Source organism: Adiantum capillus-veneris, chromosome 7 (genome assembly GCF_014529385.1).
Source record: "Adiantum capillus-veneris isolate H3 chromosome 7, ASM1452938v2, whole genome shotgun sequence".
In the NCBI taxonomy this organism is placed as follows: Eukaryota; Viridiplantae; Streptophyta; class Polypodiopsida; order Polypodiales; family Pteridaceae; genus Adiantum; species Adiantum capillus-veneris.
In genome coordinates this window covers 83,171,802-83,186,541 of record NC_140937.1, presented here as the reverse complement: position 1 = coordinate 83,186,541, position 14,740 = coordinate 83,171,802, and the positions used below count along the sequence as shown (strand labels likewise).

The 14,740-nt window shown below is 49.3% G+C and overlaps 1 protein-coding gene across 7 annotated transcripts in view; it reads right to left on the bottom strand.

Moving 5' to 3' along the window:
- Positions 1–14,740, bottom strand: part of LOC147454132 (protein GFS12-like) — a 192,659-nt gene that overhangs the window by 83,318 nt on the left and 94,601 nt on the right. For 5 of the 7 annotated variants that reach the window (XR_015188597.1, XR_015188596.1, XR_015188598.1 and 2 more), the window contains 4 exons: positions 8,067–8,129; positions 7,676–7,992; positions 7,473–7,584; positions 6,315–6,824 (listed from right to left, as the gene is read on the bottom strand). Coding sequence is in view for 4 of the 7 variants with exons in the window: in XM_086516145.1 (XP_086372271.1) it covers positions 6,315–6,824; positions 7,473–7,584; positions 7,676–7,992; positions 8,067–8,129 (1,002 nt within the window). In the remaining 3 variants the exon portion in view is untranslated. The remainder of the gene's footprint in view (positions 1–6,314; positions 6,825–7,472; positions 7,585–7,675; positions 7,993–8,066; positions 8,130–14,740) is intronic. The other 2 variants (XM_086516146.1, XM_086516147.1) reach the window with 1 other exon arrangement.

The window sequence follows — 14,740 nt, the reverse complement described above, 5'->3', positions numbered from 1 at the left end:
GTATTGCCGAGCTGTGGAAGGAGCTGGCATCAGTCGAAGAACACGAAGCCACACCTACTGTGCAAAGGACAGTCCAGAGACAATGACGCTGACTCTCCATAGGATGGTCACAAGCTCCACATGCAGCCAAGAGACCACTATGTACAAGCCAACTCCCAATTGTAGCTCGGTGTGCAACCAGCCACTCGAACAAAGTGACTCGCCTCGGCTATCTGGAGTCCCACAACCTCTCCCAAAAAGCTGCCAAGAACTCAGTTGTGAGACCCTCCTCCTGCCAGTAAGGTGCTGCAGGAGGAAGAGCCTCCCTCTGCGCTGCCAGTATGTGACGTCCCAGTCGAACAATGTACTGAAAGAAAGGGACACCTAGATGGTCTGTTGAGGACAAAGGGTCCCTCCAAAGCCACTCTCCAAGATCCCACTGTACTCGTGCCAATGGGCAGCTCTCCCAAACCCATAGTCTCCAGTGGCCAGAGTCTCAAGAGTTGCTGGGTCAGGATCTATGACACAAGTCCTCCCACAGATGCCCACCACTCGGATCCTTTGAAAACAGCACTCTGCGCCCTGTGGAGCCTCTGCTGCAACTCTGTTTAAAGGTCCCTCACCCTGTAGCTCGAAAAACAGGGAGGGTATAGTCTCTGAGCAAGCCCGAACTGAGATGAGAACCTCCAGTCGCGTGAAGGCTCCCATCCATCTGGGCGCTGCTGACTCGAGAGGTGTGAGCCACTCAGCTGGTATTGCCTCTGCGATGTCCTGACACATGCTCTGCACCCCTCTCATGCCCTGTAGCTGAATGCCCTGAAGCTCCTCTGACAAGCCTGAAAACTGTAACCAGTCACCTAAAGAGCGTACTGGATCCTCTGCCATGGGACCCCAAGAAACATGAGGCCGACTACCAACCAAGTGGCCTCTCAGAGTGCTAACCATGGGGTTCCAAACAAGGGGCTGTCTCACGCGCTCCTCCATGCAAGTAGGCTGACGCTGCTCCAAACCTCGCCGCAGTTGCTCCCAAGACCGGAGCAGACTCACAGCGAAGTAGTCCTCCAGTCTCCTGCTCAAGCCAACTCTGCACATCTCTGTGAAAATCCATCGAGTCGAGGGTCGCCAGGGGCCTCCAACCTGAGGCACCCTAGCACTAAGCCGCCGAAGCAAGAACTCCTTCCAGGACTCCTCACCTGGAAGAAGTCCTCTGACGATGAACTTCTTAAGAAGGGCTCTGCTCTGATGTGCAAGGTCTATGATCCCCAACCCTCCCTGAGCACAAGGAAGAGTGATGACTTGCCATGCCACTTTGGCCTAGGCTATCTGAGTATCCCGCCCTGACTAAAGGATGTTCCTGATCAGCCTCTCTACCTAGCTAATACAAGAACTCGAGAAGACCCAACAAGAACTGATGTACCACATAGTAGCCAACAACACCTGGTTGGCCACTACAACTCTGTCTGCCAGAGAGAGTCGTGCGGAGCTCCAATGTAACAACTTCCTCCTAATAGACAGGAGGAGGGGAGCAATCTGCTGCTCGGGAGACAAGTCCAAACCAACCTGACAGCCCACGTACCGAACTGCAGTCCCTGGGGGAGTCCACCTGAAACCCTCACCAGGAATCCAATTGGGCGTAGGAGCACTACCAACGGAGAAAGCCACTGTCTTTCTCCAGTTGATCAGTGCGCCAGAAAGAAAGTCTCAAGAGCCTGCTCACACCTGTGTAGGTTGGCCTCCTGGCCATCCAAGTACAAGGCTGAGTCGTCTGCAAACTCAGCGTCCAGTAGCTCATCTCCCGAATAGGGAGCGCTAACCCACGTAAACCAACCTGCTGTGAAACCAAAAACCTGCTCATCACCTCGGCATAGAATAGAAAGAGGAAGGGGGCAAGAGGGCAGCCCTGTCTAACCGAACATGTGAGCACGAAACGATCACCTCTACCTCCTGACAACATCACCTGACTGTGTGCCCGTTTGTACAAAGCTGACACCCCTCTGATTCAGGCATCTGAGAAGCCCATCCTGCGTAGAGTGCCCTCCAAAAAGTCGCAATCAACTCTGTTGTAAGCCTTCTCAAAATCGAGAAGAAGAATACCAAATCCTCACCATAGAGCCGCGCGAGGGCAGAAGCCTCTCAAAAAGTAAAGATGTTGTCAAGGATACTACGCTCCTTGACAAAACCTGTCTGAGTCCCATGTATAATGCTCTCAAGAAGTGGTTGAATCCTCAAACTCAGAGCCTTGGCAAGAATTTTGTAGGCTTAGTTGAGGATGGTGATGAGGCCACTGCCGAATCTCATCCAAGGAGCCACCCTCCTTGGGAATGAGGTAAATCAGGCCCTCACTCATGCTGTCAGGCATCTATCCTGTGTGCAGAATGTACTGAAAAGCGCTACAGAGATCTGAGCCAAGCAAGTCCCAGTACTCCAAGGAAAAGCTGGGAGTCAAGCCATCCTCACGTGGACAGCTACCACGGGGGGAGTGCGCTAAGAGCCGTGTGCATCTCCTCTAGCTCAAGAGGCAGCTCAAGCCTCTTACGCATCTCCTCAGTCACAAGACAAGGCATCTGAGCCCACACCTGCTCTCTGCATGCATCCTGACGCTCTGATTAGGGCTCTACAGATAGTAAATCACGGTAAAAATCAGTAGCAATGGCACGCATGTCCTCTGGCTCTGAGGCAACTGACCCGTCGGGCCTCCTGACCTTGGCATGCGTATGCCGAAGTCCCACTGCCTCAAAGAAAGCGCCTCACCCTGTCACCCACCTGGGTCCACTGAGATGTTTGTCGATGGAAAGCAAACTCATGGCGCCTCTCCTCTGTGCTGATGAGCTCCTGGCGAGCCTGTTGTAACTGCTCCTCCAACCAAGGACTGTCTGGATGTTGGTCCTACATCCTCTGCAAGGAAGCAACGCCCCGTCGAAGACGCTGCTCCTCCTCCCTCGCTGCAGCCAGGCGAGCCGAAGACTCCTGAAGAAAGAGTCGACTAAGCTGAGCAAGTTCTGAGGCCACTCTATCAGCAGGAGAATCCTGCATCTCTAAGCTCTCTGTCCAAAGAGCCTCCACTCGCTCTCTAAGCACTCGCTCTCTAAGCACTCGCTCTCTAAGCGTTGAGTCCAGCAAGACCCTCTTTAGGATATGAAGCATCGTGCTCCCCCTCCTCTGTCTATCAGTCGCTGTAAGGAGCATGGTCCGAAAAGGAAGTCCCTGCCAGAATGCCAATTGTCGCACCCAAGTCACAGAAGTGGTCACTAGTGTAGAAGCGATCTATCCGAGATAGATTCACGCCTCACACTTTGTGGTCTAAACGAGAGAAGGCCAGGCTGTTTGGGGGCCTCGCAAAGCTGGAATGCTACCACACATTTGAAACCTGCAGAGTCTTACAAAACCTCTCCCAAGCTGCCAGCTCAACTCCATGCACAGTAGTATGGCTGCCACCAATCCTGTCAGAGGGTTCCTCCAACATGTTGAAGTCACCCCCTATGCACCATTGCTCTGCATGCGGCAGAGACTCAACAATCTGAGACCAAAACTCTGAACGTACACTCGCCACATTGGGCGCATAGATGTTCACGAAGCCCACGAGACAACCCTGAACTTGCATAGGGAGGAGGTGAGGGAGCAGGGGGAGAAGGGGGAGAGGGCGGGCAAGGGGGATCGGCAAAGGTGGGAGGGCGAGATGGAGAGGCAGAGGGAGGAGGAGGGGACGAGGCGGAAGAGGGGGGGAACTCGGGGGGGGGGGGGGGCTGTCAAAGGTGAGGCTGAGGTGGAGGCCAGAGCAGGGACCTTGTCCTGTCGTAGAGGGTCGAAATGGTTCCCCGAGGGAACCTACTGAGTACCACTCTGAGTGCCAGGCTGGCGCGGTGACCCCTGCCAACGTCGACCACGCACCTGCTACCAGCCCTCCTCCGCTTGAGCCCTAGGCTCGGAGGGTGGCTCTGCCTACGTACTCTGAGGCTCTGACTGCTGCTGCTAGCCAGCCCTTAAGGGCTGGGGTTGGGCCTGTGGAGTAGATCAGGGTCTCCTCCATGGACAAGCCTTCCCAAGATGGCCCATCTGTCGACAAATGAAACACTCATTCGGGAGGCCCGAATACTCCCACGCTCTGTCTGAACCAACCCCCAATCACCCGAGGAAGTAGTATGACCTTTGGAAGAGTGTAGGTGTCCCTAACCAGAACTCGTACTGAGGGAATGCCGGCCGCCTTGGCAACTACTGAGGCTGCCGTGCGAGGTGTCTCCAGGACAGTCCCAATCTCTCAGCCTATCCTGGACAAAAGTGGTAGGTACTCCCTCCTCAAACCAGGAAAGCAGACGGTGATGGGAAGGTCTACCTCCTCTACCAGAACATCCGAAGCTGGGTCAAAACCGTGTCTCTACTGTCGAAAGTGGGCTCGAACCGTTGGGTGGTCAGGGGGCTCATCGCGATGACCTTGGACGCCATCTCGGAGGTCTCAAACTCTATCTGATAGTAGCTGCGTCTGAGGAAGTGAACATCCAAGATCTTGCCCACCTCTGCAAGAAGGCGGGCCTGGAGAAGGTCATGCAGCTCTCCTCTGCTGGGTCTGGTACCGAGAATCTTGCAGATGACGAAAGTCACCTGCAAGCATTCCACCTCTGCGGCTAGGCTCGTTTGCTCTATCTGAGTGAGAGCAAGTCAAATGGTGGGGCTCAACGGGGTCAAGCGAGGGGACTTCGTCAGAGTTCCTCCGTGGCGGAGCTTAAGCCTCCATTTGTGTTTGCTGTTGTGGCGGAGACAGAGTGGATAGAGTAATTTCTCTGCAAAATACCCCGACTAGCACTACCAGAGCCAATCGAAAGAAACCTTCGGGAAGAGTAAGTTAGAGAACGAAAAGAAGGGGGGGGGGGGGGGGGGGGGGGGGGGGGGGTGGGGCGGGTTGAAAGCGATAGGGGGTGGGGGGGCAGCGCGTGGCGGGCAGAAAACTGCAGCAGGCAGCGGGGGCTGAGAGCGGGCACAGATGACACAGCTGGCGACAGGGAGGGGCAGCGCAAGGGGTAGGCGGGTGGCAACACGTGCAGAGCAGGGAGTGCTGGCAGCGCTAGGGGGGGCAACAGGTGCAGGTGAAGGGGAGCATGCGGCAGCAGCAGCGAGCGGGTTGGGTTCCAACGTAAGAGATTATGCTGAAAACTTCCTACCTTCGAGATAGTTAATTCCCCTCTCTAAGGAGAGGCCACTTCACAGTTCAGTTTTAGACATTAAATCAGACAATACAGGCTCTTCTTTGGATTTTGGCATAGCGTTTTCTGTGTACTAATGGAGACAGAGTATGGATCTTGAGTGACAGATAACAGTGAGGTTACCCTGACTAACCCAGAGTGTATGCCTCATCTATTAGAGATTGTGGAGTTGTACAGAGGAGCTTTCACTAGAAAGGGATGAAGAATAATTATGAAAGTGGGGGTGTGAACCATTGGACGGTGCCTCACCCTAAGCCAGAGCCGCTCTCTTCCTACCTCTCATAGAGGGGATACATTTCAGGGGGGTTTCTCCATTGTCTCTTGTGCCATTGTTTTGTCTGTGGGAGAGCATGACATAAGAAGCTGGAGGTACCCTTTGCTTGATCCCTCCCAACCATAGACAGCCGGAAAGATGACCAAGGGAGACGGGTTCTCGGGAATCTTCAGGTGCTTCAACAAAAACAAGATCAGATATGCAAAGAAAGAGAAGCAAAGAAAAGGAGGTAAAGATAACTGAGGCAGACAGAGGCTTCTTGGATCAGAAGTAGAGAAGCGAAGAAAAGGGGGTCAAGACAAATGAGGCAGACAGGAGCTCCTTGGATTCCACATCCATAGGCATAGGGATATCCCTTCTAGTGTCCTCTCTCCAAGTATACCCCTTATTTCAGCTACGGTACCGCCTATCTTTCCAGAGCCTCATGGACTTCCAAATGTTCACATCCCATCTTGCAGTAGTTATAGCAATAAAATTCCTCTAGCTGTGCTGATGACACAGTACGAGGAGAATTTTCCACCTCTTGGTATATCAAAAACTGGCAAAACAGTATATGTAACAGTGTGTCATACAAAAACACGAGGAGATTGAACTTAAACAGTGTGTCATAAAACACATTGAGGAGATTGAACTTGTGCAAACTTGACTGGAGAGTGTCATTTAGGAGAGTTGGCCAGGCAAGAAACTTCCATATAATGTGACATAATGGTGTATATAGTCTAGCATCTTACCTCTTTGGAAGCACTTTAAAAAGAAGAACAAAGAACATTTTAGATACACATCCTTGCAGCGATTTTTGGTAACTAGCATGAAATCTCCCTAGTGTACGAGCTTTTTATAGAAACAAAGAAACAGTCGTTACAAACCTCCTCGTGACCTGTATAGCCCATTATTGCCTTTGTTGTTGACAGCTGCCATTGTTTCACTAGACCTCTCATTTTTGTCCCTACCCCTGCTGTGAAAAAGGAGGATTCACCATCACCAAATGCAATTGCCTTTAAAGGTCCAGAATGAGCGCGCCATGCATAAGAGACAGTTGCTTTAACTGGCCAAGGCCGTTCATCTTTAGCTGCATTTAAGACTAAGCCAGGTCTACTTAAATAATCTGTACTATCCAAACAATCTTCACTGACCGGTAACCATGCCCATGATCCAGAGACACCATTGTGCCCAGTTTCAAAACCTGAACTCGGCTCATTGATATTCTCCCCCATTGTTGAACCTTTACTTTTATTAGCTGCAGGTTGTGGCAATGACCAGCCAATTTCATTAAACAGCAAACTGGTTGATGTAAATTCTGCTCTTGGTTTTGCAAATGACACATGGTCCTCTGCTGATTTATCTCCATCTCTCTGACATACTCCATTATTTTCCCACTGCACGTTCTCAAAATAGAAAAGATATATTAAGATGGATATCAATGACTTTTCTTTTTGCAAAACATCAGAAATTTAACTGACAAATTAGCTTTCGAATTTCCAACTTGAGTATTCATGTTTCTCTACTGCTTTGAATTCCTCGCAAACTTAACCTAAATTGATTTCAGAACTGAACAGATGCTATATTTTGATCAATAAAAATTATGAGTTCTTAATATGAAGGTAGAAAACGCCTTCCTTTGCAATGGATAACGGTCAAATTAAGCATTCAATTGGCAAATATAATAATATGACATAGTAAGAGAGTGCACATGTATTCAATCTCTTCAAATAGATTATTATAAGGTGTAGAGACAATGAAATTTTAAAGCATCACCAAAGAAACCTGTTTGCGTGAGTAAGAAAGGCTAACAAAGGCTGCTACTGTATCCGTATGACCACCACTGAGCATTTGGGGATGTCACTCTGTACATGACATTTTTAGTGTATTTTCCCTCCCTTCAAGATTTCTATCAGAAATAAATATTTACTTGCAAAAAAAGATGTCTGTGTGCGAGAACGTGCACACGCATACGCATGTGAAAATGTGTATACAATCCCAACTTTCTCAAGTGTTACGTAAGCAATAATAAGAGGATGACTGACCTTCCAACCATAAACTTTTAGCAAAATCTGTTCTGTGATGAGCCATGTTTTGAGTCGCCGCCGTAACCGTTCTATGCCAAGAAGAGAAGCAAGACCGGTGTAGAGGCTATGCCTGCATATCATATCAACGTTTTGCCACATTTTTTAGGAGCTTACAAAGTAGAAAAACTTCAAAGGTGAGTGCAAAATCAGAAACAACTTACAACAAGTCCAGCTGAGTTTTGGACTTAGCGAGAGAGTTGAAAGCATTCTTGCTGTCAGCATTTGAGAGCTCGCTCATATCCAGATCAGCGGATGATATAGTCTGATGGTGCGAGACAGACTCTAGGGTGGCACATGAGCTCAAAAAACCAGAATTTTCACCACAGTCTTTGCTTGCATCAAAGTTGTAACAGCAGGCAGCAACAAACAATGGCTGCAGACGTGGAACAATGTAGCCAGCAGCCGCATCTTCTCCAATCCGTTGACAGACTGACAACAAGGTATTTGCTGCATGCTGTAACAGGCCAGGGCCCAGAGACTATATGACACTGTAGAAACTTCAATTACTAACAGCTCCATCAAAAAATATGTCTAACAGCAGAGGCAAGAGACCTGTTGCAAGGAGGCATCAACTGCAGAGTCTAGCAGCACACTTTCAATGACATTGTGGGGTTCCTACAAGGCAATTGCAAATCAAACACAAAAAGATTCAGTTGCTCATCTATACAGGAGATTATTGCAGGCATAATAAAAAACCAATCTCTGTGAGAAAATTGCAAGAGACAATCCTGCAAGCATTTGTACAAAACAAAGATCTAATGTCCAGTGCAATCACACTTAATCATGGTGAAGTACTTGTCATCTACTCGAACAAGAAACAAGTACCTAGTCCTAGTATGAACCATTAAACATGATGACGTCTTTGTCAGCTACTTGAACCAGAAATAAGCACCTACTCCTAGCATGAACCGCAGAAGGATACACGCTACGAGGACCCAGAGCCAACCCATAAACTAGGAGAGTCTGAGGAACCTGCACCTTTTTTGCGTATCTTGCCGATGCAAACAAACTGTCACAGACACACACACACACACACACACATTATTTCTACTCACAGAGCCACCAGAGAAGATAAAAACTCTCTGTTAGGCATTCTCTTCTATTGCACATGAGAGAGAGAGAGAGAGAGAGAGAGAGAGAGAGAGAGAGAGAGAGAGAGAGAGAAATGAAATGAAATGAAATGTTATATTAACGTCTTCAAAAGGCCAAAGTGACCTATGAGACCAGAAAGTTACAATGTGGTGGATCTGATACAAAGTCAGAGTAACAAGATGACAAAATGACAAAATAAAATACTATGGAATCCTAGACTGCTAGGTGTGAATTAAGCAGCTAACTGGGATAGCTGAATCACATGAGATCTAGCATCGGTCCTTGGCGGATCTCATCAATCTCCTCCATGGTAAGTAGTCTGACTGAGTGTCGTGCATGCCTGGCCAGAGTGCTCCGAATCTTCTGACGTAGCCTCCGTCGATGTTGTGTAGTCCTCCACGGTCGTGGGCGCCTGGATTTCCCCAGTTCAGTCGCTCGGTCGATCAATGTGCCTCTGGTGTGAGACGAGGGGGAGCTCTGCTGTGGGAGTGGCTCTTGCGGCTGTCCCGTGTCTGTTCTGAAGAAGTCTGTGATCCGTCTTTGAGACTGGCTAGCCTTGCCACTCATCAGGCTGTCTGTGTGTCTGTGCAACTCGAGCAAGAACAAACCCGGGCATCTCTGATCCTCGTATCATAGTAACAGGGAATGGCCGTTTTCAGGTCTCCGTTCCCCGTTCCCATTCCAAGTTCCCGTTCCGTGTTTCAAACGTGAGTACCCGTAACAAGGAATGGCATTTTGTTCCGCGTTCCCCTTCCCCGTTCCCATTCCGGTTTCCCGTTCCTGGTAACTATGCCTCATATCCCATGACTCTTGAGAGTGGTCAAAAACCCTCTCTGAACAAGCAATGGAAGCGGCCTCGTATCTCGTAGTAGACGGGGCAGCGGCATGTATAATGAAACTTTGTCTCACGCTCCATGTCACACAAGGGGCATGTCCTGGCCTCTGCTGGTACTCCGCTGTATCTCCCAGTATCAATCCATAGCTGGTGAGAAGATGTGCGTAACTGGCCAATAGCACATCGTATCCCATGAGACAAGTGTGTGTCCATGTATCTGGGTCTCATCACAAAACCATCCTCCGTAAGCTGGAGAAGGTGGTCTCTGTAGAAAGCCATCTTCGTGCCCAATTCCTGTGCTGGCTGTATCCATGTCCTCCTGGTGTCTAGCTGGGTCAGGTCTTGGCGGATGAGCTTGGTGATCTCTGACTGTGTAAGAGTGAAAGATGGTGCATCCAATGAGTATTGGAATGGTGGCAGCCTGTCTATGCTGAACCCATGCGCCTGAAACCATGATGCCATCTCCCCATACCAGCATGTTGTATCTCCTTGCATGGCTAACTGTCGAGAGGACTCGAGTGCAATGCGAGCATATCTGTCTCTAGGAAGTTCCCATGTGCGGTTTATGAAGGAGACTGATCTGGTGAGCGCCTCAACTACTAGTGGGGGGGGGGGGGGGGGGGGGGGGGGGGGGTCGCTAGCTCTGCTCGGATAATGGCCCGTGGTACTGATGCCTTGGCTCTAATGAGCCGCGAGATCATAGAGACCAGAGGTTTCTCCATGTTCCCCCATCCATCTGTGCGACCCGGTCTCCCGTGGTGATCTAATGAAGGTCCCCATATCTCAGCTCCATAGAGCAATGCTGAAGCCACCAAAGTGTCAAAGAGCTAGAGCTTCGTCCGGGGTTCCTGAAACTGAACCTGCAAACACATCTTCTCCAATCTACCCAATGCTACGTGGGCTCTAGTCAGACTGGTTTCTGCTGCTCTTCTGAGTGAGAATGCAGGTCCGCTAAAAACCACTCCAAGGTAAGTGTAAGCATCTGTGTACTACACAGTCTCCTGGCCGTATGTGAATGTAGGTGCTAACCTCCTGATCCATTGTGGGATGGTATTAAACCTTTGTTTTACCAAGGTTGACAGACAAACCACTTTCGTGGGCAAACCTATGCAAAGCATCCAATTGACGTTGCATTCCCTCTGGGGATTCAGAGATCAACACTATATCATCGGCATATAACAAAAGTGGAATCCATGTCCCTGCCAACTGTGCACCTCTATCACCGTCGCTCTCAATGTAGGCAGAAACCTCATCCACATACATACCGAAAAGAGTAGGAGAGAGCGGGCAACCCTGCTTCACCCCAATAGTGGAGTGAACCAGTGTAGAAAGTCCCTCAGGGGTGCGTACATGCCCTACTACTGATCTGTACAATGCCATGATCCCCCAAATGAGCTTTGTGAGTACTCCCATTTCCTGTAATTTGCGCATCAATCTAGCTCTGGGTACTGTGTCAAAAGCTTTGTGGAAGTCCACAAAGCTACAATAGATCCGTCTCCCATGACATCTGCCCTCCTCGATGATGGCCCTGAGTGTCAGGATATGGTCAAGAGTAGAGAAGCCTCTCCTGAACCCTGCCTGCCCAGCTGCACGCATTCCATCTACTCAACTGTTGCTCAAGAATGGATGCATATAACCGTGCAAGTGTGTGTCCAATCATGATAGTGCGATAATTCCCAAGCTCCATGGGGTCTCCTGACTTGAAGATAGGTACAATCGCAGATAGGCTCCAAGTATCCGGTAGACCCTCACACATGGCACGATTAAACATAACTGCTAGAAGCTCTGATAGCAGGTCTTTGGCATGCATGAAATGCTCAACGACTAAGCCATCATGATCATATGCCCTTTCAGTCCTCATCTTGTCAATGGCTTTCTTCACCATCTCAGCGGTGAAAAAAGCACGTGTGTGTGGGCATGGATCAAGGGGGTTGGGAAGGGGCGATTGTCCAAGTACTGTGTACAAAGATGATGCGTACTGACCCCAAGTCTCTGTGGAGGAAATAGCGGGGGGGGGGGGGGGGGGGGGGGGGGGGGCGCTGCTCATGAAAGAGTCGCCACGCCTCACGCGAGTCCTAACTCAAGAATAGCTGGTATAGATCCTGCTCGAGTCGAGCCAAAAAAGCCCTCTTCTTCCGCCGCACCAGGCGTCGGAAGTCAATCTGTGACTGTCTGGGAGTGATGTCCCCCAAAAGCACCTCCCTCTAAAGTCTAGCTCTAGTCTTGCGGCACTCCTCATCGTACCAGTTGTTCTGAGGCATGCTCCCTGATCGGCGTCTCTGCTCACGCTGGGTGTGTGGGTATGCCTCTGCTGCTGCATCATGTAATGTCTGTGTCAGTATAGTAGTTAGCTCCTCCAGAGGTCGCCTCGGGTCGTCAGTGCATAGGCGTTTGTAGATCCCGTCCATGTATACAGAATCCGTCTCCTGTGTGAAGGTGTAGTGAGTAGGGGCTGCTACCCGTGGCCTGTGTGCTACACTGAACTGGAAGGAGATGGTCATCGACACCAGAGCATGATCCACTGCCACTCCGACCGGTCGGGGCCCAACTGTGAGATCCTAGATACTAGAGATGAGATTCGGCTGTGCCATGACATAGTCCACTGTGCTGGCTCCATGTCTGTGTGGGAAGCATGTAAAACCTCCCGCAAGCAGCAGGAAATCTCTGTAGGCAATTCAAGATGGCCAATCCATGTGCGGTGCCCATGTCTATCAGGTGTTGCCCATACTCAGTATATTCAACATCGTGTGATAGTCTGGATAGGCCCGTCTCTACAACATCTAGCTCTTTCAGCATCTCCTCTGAAGTATCATAAAACACTGTCTGATGATGGGCAATCCTAGCATTGAAGTCCCCTAGAATGATAATGTCACCATCTCTAGAGAACTCCCTTATGTCATCATCCAAAATAGAAAAAAGGGACTATCCTCCGGGTGATGCATAGACTGATGTACTCGGGGGAAAGTCGTAAATAGCAATGTAGAGAGAGAGAGAGAGAGAAAGAGAGAAATGAAATGAAATGAAATGTTATATTAACGTCTTCAAAAGGCCAAAGTGACCTATGAGACCAGAAAGTTACAATGTGGTGGATCTGATACAAAGTCAAAGTAACAAAAAATGACAAAATAAAATACTATGGAATCCTAAACCACTAGGTGTGAGCTAAGCAGCTATGTGGGATGGCTAAATCACAAAAGATCCAGCATCGGTCGCTAGCGGATCTCATCAATCTCCTCCATGGTCAATAGCCTGACCGGGCGTCGTGCATGTCGGGCAAAGGGATCCGAATACTTTGATGCAACCTCCGTCAATCTTGTGTAGTCCTCCGCAATCATGGGCGTCTGGATCTCCCTAGCTCGATCGCTCGGTCGATCAGTGTGCCTCCGGTGTGAGACGACGAGCTCTCCTGTGGTAGTAGCTCCTTCGGGTGCCCGGTGTCTGCTCTAAAGAAGTCTGTGATCCTTCTCTGAGACTGGCTAGCCTCTCTTCTCATCAAGCTCTCTCTGTGTCAGCGCAGCTCGAGCAAAAACAGACCCAAGCATCCCTGATCCTCGTACCACATGACTCTAGAGAGTGGTCCGAAACCCTCTCTCAACAAGCAGTGGAAGCGGCCACGTATCTCGTAGTAGACGGGGCAGTGGCATGTGTAGTGCAACTATGTCTCAGGCTCCATGTCACACAGGAGGCATGTCTTGGCCTCTGTTGGTACTCCACTATATCTCCCAGTCCCGATCCGCAGCTGGTGTGAAGATGTGCGTATATGGCCAATAGCACATAATATCCCATGCGACAAGTGGGTGTCCATTTATCTGGGCCTCGTCACAAAACCGTCCTCTGTAAGTTGGAGAACATGCTCTATTCTGTAGAAAGCCATCTTTGTGCCCAACTCCTGTGTTGGTTGTATCCATGTCCTCCTGGTGTCTAGCTGAGTCATGTCCTAGCGGATGAGCCTGGTGATCTCGGATTGTGTAAGAGTCAGAGAGGGTGCATCCAGTGATGCACTGGAAGGGGGGCAATCTGTCTATGCTGAACCCATGCGCCTGGAACCATGACGTCATCTCCCCATACCACCATGTTGTATCTCCCTGCATGGCTAACTGTCGAGAGGACTCAAGTGCAAGGCGGGCATATCTGTCTCCGGGATGTTCCCACATGCGGTGAACGAAGGAGATGGATCTGGTGAGCGCCTCCATTACTAGTGGGGGGGGCAGATAGCTCTACCCGGATAATGGCACGTGGCACCGAAGCCTTGGCTCTAATGAGCCACGAGATCATAGAGACTAGTGGCTTCTCCATGTCCCCCCATCCATTAGTGCGACCTGTCCTCCCGTGATGGTCCAATGAAGGTCCCCAAATCTCAGCTCCATAAAGTAATGCAAAAGCCACCAAAGTACCGAGGGTCCTGAAACTAAACATGTGAACACATCCTCTCCAATCTGCCCAATGTTGCATGGGCTCTGGTCAGTCTAGTCTCTACTGCTCTCCTCAATGAAAATGCTGGTCCACTGAAAACCACTCCAAGGTAAGTGTAAGCATCTGTATACTCCATCTCCTGGCCGTATGCAAATGTGGGCGCTGACCTCCTGACCCACTGTGGGGTGGTATTAAATACCATGACCTTGGTTTTACCAAGGTTGACAGACAGACCACTTTCATGGGCGAACCTATGCAAAGCATCCAAGTGACGCTGCATCCCCTCCGGAAAGTCGGAGATCAACACAATATCATCAGCATATAACAATAGTGGAATCCATGTCCCTGCCAGTTGGGCACCTCTATATATACCTTCATAAGTTCAGAATAGTCTGAACTCACGAATTATAAGAGGGAATAAAGGACTCATAAAACTATAAACGCAAGAGACACAAGAAAAGAAAAGAAAAACAAAAACAAACAAACAAACTAACTAAATCACTTTGTTTGCTACGAAACAAAACTAGATAAAACAAAACATTATTAAAAAGGCATGTGTAAAATAAGTTGACGCAACTTACTTGGCTTAAAACAAGTACTCAACTTTAAGTAAAAAAAGGATAAGACATCTTAAAAACTTAATCCTAGAAATCAACTTCACACAACAACTTCTAACGGAACACATTCTTAAGTCCTCAGGTAAGCTAAATACGAAATCGAAAAATGAATACTGCTACAAACCTACGAAGAGCAAAGAACCAAACTTGACAATATGTGATCTCAACTTCGCTGCTTGTCCAAACAGGAAGAATAAGATTATCACCTTTATCATGCATAGCTTGGACAACAGCTATGACATCCCTACTCACGTCGTCAGTGCCCAAGA